This window comes from Rhagoletis zephyria, unplaced genomic scaffold, assembly GCF_001687245.7.
Source record: "Rhagoletis zephyria isolate East Lansing unplaced genomic scaffold, Rhagoletis_zephyria_1.1 Rzeph_scaffold_00319, whole genome shotgun sequence".
Taxonomy (NCBI): Eukaryota; Metazoa; Arthropoda; class Insecta; order Diptera; family Tephritidae; genus Rhagoletis; species Rhagoletis zephyria.
In genome coordinates, this window is record NW_016157403.1 from 104,207 (window position 1) to 113,056 (window position 8,850).

General features: G+C 34.7%; 1 protein-coding gene across 1 annotated transcript; it reads left to right on the plus strand.

The window, feature by feature from the left end:
* Nucleotides 1-856: 856 nt before the first annotated feature.
* On the plus strand, nucleotides 857-1,678 carry LOC108358978 (ATP-dependent DNA helicase pif1-like). Its single transcript, XM_017610561.1, has one exon. It carries the CDS (start codon nucleotides 857-859, stop codon nucleotides 1,676-1,678), a length of 822 nt encoding a protein of 273 aa, XP_017466050.1.
* The last annotated feature ends 7,172 nt before the right edge of the window (nucleotides 1,679-8,850 follow it).

Consider the following 8,850-nt stretch of genomic DNA (forward strand, 5'->3'; position numbering starts at 1 on the left):
TGAAGTTTCGGATCCAATTGGATTGTGGAACATATTTCGGAAAAATTTATGCGATGACATTTTGCATAATACGAGGAGGCAAAGTAATAACCCTAATATTAACTTCAATGATGATATATTCAACGAAGGGCTTATTCTTATCGAAAATATAGTTTTTTCACTGGGTGAAAAACGGCTTAGAGACTTTGGATTGCCAAGTCCCAATCGAGAAAGTTCATACTTAGCCAACCTCTATTACATACGAGAAACATCCTACAACACTACTGACCTGAATAGATTTGTTCAAGAGAACGAACAAAAACTTACTTCAGAACAGCGATTAATATATAATGAAGTCATAGCTAACGTAAACCAAAACATAGGAAATGTTTACTTCATAGATGCACCTGGGGGAACGGGTAAAACCTTTGTTACTTCATTGCTTCTAGCTAAAGTTCGTAGCGAAAATAAAATTGCAATCGCAGTGGCGTCCTCGGGAATTGCTGCCACGCTTTTGAGTGGAGGAAGAACTTCTCATTCCACTTTCAAACTACCACTCAGCATTTTACCGGAACAAAGCTGCACATGTTCGATAAAAAAAAATAGTGCCGCTGCTAAGATTCTTCAGCAGGCATCACTGATTATATGGGACGAGTGTACGATGTCCCATAAGTCTCATATTAATGCCGTCAATACAACTCTTAAGGACTTGAGATCATCTGATGCGGTAATGGGCGGAATTAGTTTTGTGTTCACAGGCGATTTTAGGCAAACACTACCTGTGGTTCCGAGAGGCACACGAGCTGATATCGTTAATGCTTGCTTAAAAGCTTCGGAAGTTTGGCCATATATAAAAAAATTGCATTTATCAGTTAACATGCGCGCGTACCTCAGTGTAAATAGCTGCTCTGAAGTATTTGCTCAGTACCTTCTACAAATAGGCAACGGTTCAGCAACTATAACACGCAATGGGTATGTTACCATGTCGGATATCGTAGGAACCTGCGTAAGAAGTATTGATGAGCTTATTGATAATGTTTATCCAAACATTGCAAACATACAAATTATTAATTCCAATTGGCTTTGCGAACGTGCAATTGTCACTTCGAAAAATTCGGCAGCAGAAGATATCAATGAAGCAGAATTGAGCAGAATTTCAACAGAATACAAACTCTATAAGTCTGTAAATTCAGTAACTGACCCCAACGATGTGGTTCATTACCCTGTGGAGTTTCTTAACTCCTTAAACCCCGCAGGTATGCCTCCACATGAGCTAAAACTTAAAGCTGGAACACCCGTAATTCTTTTACGCAATCTTAAGCCACCCGAGTTGTGTAATGGTACGCGTCTTCAAATCATACGTTTTTTTCCCAATCTTATAAAGGCAAAAATTTTGACCGGTCCGGCAACGGGAGAAATAACGATGATTCCAAGGGTACCAATGATCCCAACGGATTTGCCATTTACGTTTAAACGTGTCCAGTTTCCAGTAAAGACATGTTTTGCCATTACCATTAATAAGTCCCAAGGGCAGACCTTTAACGTTGTCGGCATTGATCTCCGTAACGAAGTGTTTACGCATGGCCAATTATATGTGGCACTTTCACGTATCGGTTCATCACAAAATCAAACTTTTCTTATTCCCGGAAATGGAAATGAAACGCAAAACGTTGTTTTTACTGAAGTGTACAACAACTGAAATGTAAATACCTCTATTTTATAATCATTACTACTTCATTCTTCTAATTTATGCTGTACACTTCTTATATGAAAAAAGTATAAAATACATCCATAAACACATATCTATATTTTAAAGCCTTTTATTATTAAAATTTTTTAGGACGTTTGTAAATGTATTTAAAAGATCAAAGGTCCGTGGCGAATCCTAGGGTTACAATGGCCGTCCAGATGAATTACGGATACTAATAAGGGCAAAATTCTTCCTCTGAAGAGGTTTGAGTTTCAATACGGTTTCTCCTTAACTTTGCTGCAAAATTACTCACGAGGCGTCGCGAAGCACGCCGGGTATTTGCTAGTCTATATATAAAAAGCAATAGCCGTTTTCGTTGTTCGAAGTTAACTCAAAAACTACTGCATAGATTTCAGTCAAATTTTCAGAGGTTATACCTTGCATATATGGTCCTATTATAGGCTACCAGAAAGCTTGCTAGGTGGCGCTAGGGTCGAGTTATTTATAAAAGTCGTATTTATGAACCGATTTCGTTCAAATTCAAAGTATAACCTACCTGCATGATGAAGAAAAGTAAGTGTGCCTGGGCCACACAGTAGAAGTGAAACTTACGTTACATATCTAATCAATATCTTGTGTCATAATCAATATATCGAGGGCTTATATTCAATACAATCTATCTGCAATTTTCAAAAAAACTACCTTCCGATGTTGAACCCATCTGGTGCTTAGCTTTCATCACTAATGTTAATTTGAACTATGCAATTCAACAACAAATTTTTTTAACAAACGCTATACATACATGGTCAGTATCAATATCATTGATGGCAAGTGAATTTCAATAGTAAATATCAATAGCAATATCGATAAATATCAATAGCAATATCGAAAAACATCGAGAACAAAATCGATAAAATTATCGATAACAAAGTCGATAGCAAAATTGATAACAATATCGATAAAAATTTCGATAAAAAAATCGATAAATATCAATAACAAAATCGATAAATACCGATAGCAAAATCGGTAAATGAATTGATAAAAAAATCGGTAAGTATCGATGACAAAATCGATAAATATCGATAACAAAATCGATACAAAATATCGCTAACAAAATAGTTAAAAATATCGATTACAAAATCGATAACAAATCGATAAAAGTATCGATTATTATATTGATAAGTTACGAAAATATCGATGGAAAAATTGATAACAATATCGATACAAATTTCGATAACAAAATCGAAAAAAATATCGATAGCATAACCGATAAAAATATCGATTAAGTTTCGAGAATCCCGAAAATCTCTAAAATCCCAAAATAGTTCCCAGAGTGAGTCTCTGTGTCTATCCCTATATCCTTTCCTCTTTAATAACCTTAAACCTTAACAGGGGTATAAGTGCAAATGTCCGTGCTTCAAACGCTCACGCCCCTCAGGAGCGAACACTGGGGGAGCAGGAGCAGGACAACTAAATGATTTTTCCATATGAAAAGGCATCTACTGCTTAAATCTAAATTATTCCGATTTTATTCAATTACAAATTTCCGGGTCAAATAAATTATGCACATTTTTGGTCGACACGCAAGCCGACATTTCTCTAATTAAAATTTCAAGTTTTAACAAAAATTTTCCAATTGATACAAACGATATCATACGCATTACGGGCGTCACTTCTAATACTGCTTCCACTCTGGGTAAAATTACGACAAATTTGACTTTTTCCGATTTCTTTATAAAACATACGTTACATGTGGTTAATGACGAGTTTAACATCCCTGCAGTCAGTACCTACATTGGGTAAAGACTTCTTGAAAGTCAATAAATGTGTTATCAGCTATGCAAGCAATTGCATTTCCTTCTGCGTAGGTAACAAAAAAGTCGCGATTCCGATTCTTCACGGAACTGACAGCGATACCTGCGTAATTCCACCCAGATGCGAAGTTTTTCGACTTTTTAATTAAGGAAGTTCACCGGAACCACTTTTTGTGGAATCACAAGAAATTGATAACGGTGTATTCACGGCAAGATGCATCGTTGGTACAAGCAACCCAATAGTCAAAGTCATAAATACCACAAGCGACGTAAAATACGTAAAGAACTATAACATCCGGACTGGAAAACTCTCTAATTTCTATATTTATTCCATTAATAAGACAAAAAACGATGACAACCGGACAAAAGAACGGATTAAGACTTTGAAAAAACAAATTCCTAGTTACGCTGGAAGCGAATTGCTCCACTTGTGCGTAGATTGCGCAGCTATATTTCCACTTCCGGACGACAAAATGACATTAAACAACTTTTATGAACAAAAACTAAGATTGACAGACAACAACCCAGTTTACATTAAAAATTACCGTTTACCATATTCCCAGCGTGAGGAAATAAACCGTCAAGTTAATAAGTGATTAAAAAATGAATTAATCGAAGAGAGTTACTCGAATTATAATAGCCCTTTAATTGTTGTTCCGAAAAAAGACACTAATGGTCAAAAAGCATACCGCATGTGCGTCGATTTCCGTGCTGTTAATAAGAAACTAATTGCCGATAAGTTCCCTCTTGAGCGAATAGATGACATTTTAGACAACCTTGGCCGAGCGAAGTATTTTTCAACTTTAGACCTCTTTTCAGGATTTCATCAAATCCCTTTGCATGTTGACTCTCGTGACGTAACATCCTTTGGCACCGACCGAGGAGCATTTAGGTGGAAAGTATTACCGTTTGGTTTAAACGTAGCACCAAGCTCATTCTCACGAATGATGACAATTGCTTTTTTCGGTATTCCGCCCCATGTGGAATTTCTATACGTCGACGATATAATCGTAATTGGTTATAGCGAGGCACATTTCCAAGAGTTCGGTGTCCTGGCCTTCGGGCAAGTACAGACCCGGAAGTCAAGCGGAAAAACCTGCCAACGAGCCTGAAACTGCTGCGCCGTCCGACTTTCGCTGAAACTGCGAAACAGCAGCACTTGTGTGCGAGCACCAGCGGAGCGCTACGGCTCCACCGAATAGTGCGACCCCAGCGAAGCACCCGATCAAAAATTAAGTGCAGTGTGTGTGTGGTAAGAGGTCTATTTAAACAAGTAATACGATAAATCGGTTTTTTGTCTCTCCCGAACAATTTCAAAAATAGACTTGGCACCTTTTCACCCTTAGGTGACGATATGTCAATTTGTTGAAAAAGTATGAAGGTAAAACGTTTATTTACTTATTTTTGCATATCCAATGCAGCGTCATGAATAATTTTTAGAGTGGAATATTTTTAAACATCAAAATTGGATGCACAATTCACTCAAATATCAACAGTAGGTAAACAAAAGTTCCACACTTATCGGCAAGGAGAATTCATATGCATATGTATGTATGTATGTCTGCATATAAATTCACTTTGCTTGTCGATATCTCGGTGTATCATGCGCAAACTTGCGGAAATTTTTTTTGTTCAATATAGATACGTGTGTTGCAAAACATTTTTATTCACATTTCAAAAATTCCCTACATCTTAAGATACATATCTATAAAATCTGCCCTTTTTCCTTACGCACGCATTTTTAGAGCTGAAAATCCCTACAAGTGGGAAATTTTCCCTACATGTGGCAAAGGGATGTTAATTTTTCACCTTTTACCGATCCCGGGATTTTCGGGATGGCGTTGTTACAATCCCGGGATCCCGGAATTAGTCCCGGGATTTAGATATTAGATCATTACTTTTCAACAAGTTGAATCGAAAAAATTGCTTCTATATTGGTTGAGAAGCTCTCCTATCATGAAACAAATAATAAATAAATAGGTTTGAACCCATGGTGGATCTGCCTTATTTAAAAAATATCATTGTTGCCCACACTAAAACGTTCACTGCTGGAAATATCCCTTTTTCCATACCCCATACACCATATATGTTCACGTATTTTTTTTAACAAACCATCTTACAGAGAATTTATTCAATTTGCAAAATCCGGAAAAAAAACATTTGCTTGTAAATAAATTCAAAATTTGTATGGCTCACTTAATTTCAAACGTTTTTATACCCGAGCGCACTTGTGCACAAGGGTATTATAACTTTTTTTCTTTTGTTTTGATACCTGTAACTATTGTACCATGGTTTGAACCTACTCTTTTACTTAAAGTGGCGTTTTTATTTTTTCTCTCTGACCGCAGGATTTATTTTGAAGGACTTTGTAATTTCAAAGACATGATTAATTCTAAAAATTATTAAAAAATGCAATGCAATGTAGAATAAAAATATGGGTAACAAATGCAATTGGAAATTTCTTTAGAATTTAAAAATTTTTAATTTTTTGGATTCACCAGGACGAATAGGTAATTTTTAAGTTGACAAAGTTAGAAGAACGAAATTCGAACAAATATTGCGAAATTTCAAGGATAAAATTTTAAAATGACATTTTCAGTATTTACCAGTCCTTCTGCACTAGAAACTTGAATATGTTTAAATTCCACAGGACTTCCTCATTAATTTTATACCCATACTTCTTCTCTAAGCACATTTCTCTGAATTTTTTAAAATCATTTTTGAATTACTGACGTCAGAGTGAAAAATTAAAAACGCAATCTATATCTATATATAAAAAGCAATAGCCGTTTTCGTTGTTCGAAGTTAACTCAAAAACTACTGCATAGATTTCAGTCAAATTTTCAGAGGTTATACCTTGCATATATGGTCCTATTATAGGCTAACAGAAAACTTACTAGGTGGCGCTGGGGTCGAGTTATTTATAAAAGTCGTATTTATGAACCGATTTCGTTCAAATTCAAAGTATAACCTACCTGCATGATGAAGAAAAGTAAGTGTGCCTGGGCCACACAGTAGAAGTGAAACTTACGTTACATATCTAATCAATATCTTGTGTCATAATCAATATATCGAGGGCTTATATTCAATACAATCTATCTGCAATTTTCAAAAAAACTACTTTCCGATGTTGAACCCATCTGGTGCTTAGCTTTCATCACTAATGTTAATTTGAACTATGCAATTCAATAACAAATTTTTTTAACAAACGCTATACATACATGGTCAGTATCAATATCATTGATGGCAAGTGAATTTCAATAGTAAATATCAATAGCAATATCGATAAATATCAATAGCAATATCGAAAAATATCGAGAACAAAATCGATAAAATTATCGATAACAAAGATAGCAAAATTGATAACAATATCGATAAAAATTTCGATAACAAAAGCGCTAAATATCAATAACAAAATCGATAAATACCGATAGCAAAATCGATAAATGTATTCATAAAAAAATCGATAAATATCGATAACAAAATCGATACAAAATATCGCTAACAAAATAGTTAAAAATATCGATTACAAAATCGATAACAAATCGATAAAAGTATCGATAAGTTTCGAAAATATCGATGGAAAAATTGATAACAATATCGATACAAATTTCGATAACAAAATCGATAAAAATATCGATAGCATAACCGATAAAAATATCGATTAAGTTTCGAAAATCCCGAAAATGTCTAAAATCCCAAAATAGTTCCCAGATTGAGTCTCTGTGTCTCTCCCTATAACCTTTCCTCTTTAATAACCTTTATTTTAATCTTTCTTCACCTATCTTCATCTTTACTTGTATCGGTATCCTCATCCTCATCTTTTTTTTACTTTTATGTTTATCATTTTCTTCATCTACATATTCCCCTTCCACCTTTGCCCGGATATAAGTAAAGTGTTTAAATTTACCTTGGTTTTCATTTTTGCCTTTATCTTTACGCATCGTTACGTTTTCATTTTTACCTTTGCCATTATCCTTTTCTTTATCTACATACGTACTCACCTTTACTTTCATTGTTGTATTGATCTTTTTCTAAGTGTTATTCTTTAACCTTTTATTAGCAAATTTTTGTTAAATTAATACCATGTGCTTACACACAAGAAGCACTTGTTTCAGCCCCAACCATTTCCGTTGCATCATTTTCGTGTGCAATTTCCGTTGAATTTTCCAATTTACTCCCAACCAACCAACTGCCGCTAAAGAAGTTTCACTTCAAAAAGCATTTGCGAAAAATGGACCCGATAAAAGACCTATTTATGAACGGATTATGCAAATTTGAAACGTTTATTACTTTCATGATGATACATACATAAAATGATAGCCGTTTTCGTTGTTTGGACTAAACTCAAAAATCAGTTAAATTGTCAGAGGTTATACCTTGCATATGTGGTCCTATTATAGCCTACTAAACAACACGCTGGTGGCGCTGGAATAGAGTTACTTATAAAAGTCGTATTTATTAACCAATTTCGTTCAAATTCGCAAAGTGAGCTACCTGTATGATGAAAAATTCGTTTCCTAAAAATGAACCCTGTATATTTTATAAAATCTAATTGAAATTCATAATGCNGCATAACCGATAAAAATATCGATTAAGTTTCGAAAATCCCGAAAATGTCTAAAATCCCAAAATAGTTCCCAGATTGAGTCTCTGTGTCTCTCCCTATAACCTTTCCTCTTTAATAACCTTTATTTTAATCTTTCTTCACCTATCTTCATCTTTACTTGTATCGGTATCCTCATCCTCATCTTTTTTTTACTTTTATGTTTATCATTTTCTTCATCTACATATTCCCCTTCCACCTTTGCCCGGATATAAGTAAAGTGTTTAAATTTACCTTGGTTTTCATTTTTGCCTTTATCTTTACGCATCGTTACGTTTTCATTTTTACCTTTGCCATTATCCTTTTCTTTATCTACATACGTACTCACCTTTACTTTCATTGTTGTATTGATCTTTTTCTAAGTGTTATTCTTTAACCTTTTATTAGCAAATTTTTGTTAAATTAATACCATGTGCTTACACACAAGAAGCACTTGTTTCAGCCCCAACCATTTCCGTTGCATCATTTTCGTGTGCAATTTCCGTTGAATTTTCCAATTTACTCCCAACCAACCAACTGCCGCTAAAGAAGTTTCACTTCAAAAAGCATTTGCGAAAAATGGACCCGATAAAAGACCTATTTATGAACGGATTATGCAAATTTGAAACGTTTATTACTTTCATGATGATACATACATAAAATGATAGCCGTTTTCGTTGTTTGGACTAAACTCAAAAATCAGTTAAATTGTCAGAGGTTATACCTTGCATATGTGGTCCTATTATAGCCTACTAAACAACACGCTGGTGGCGCTGGAATAG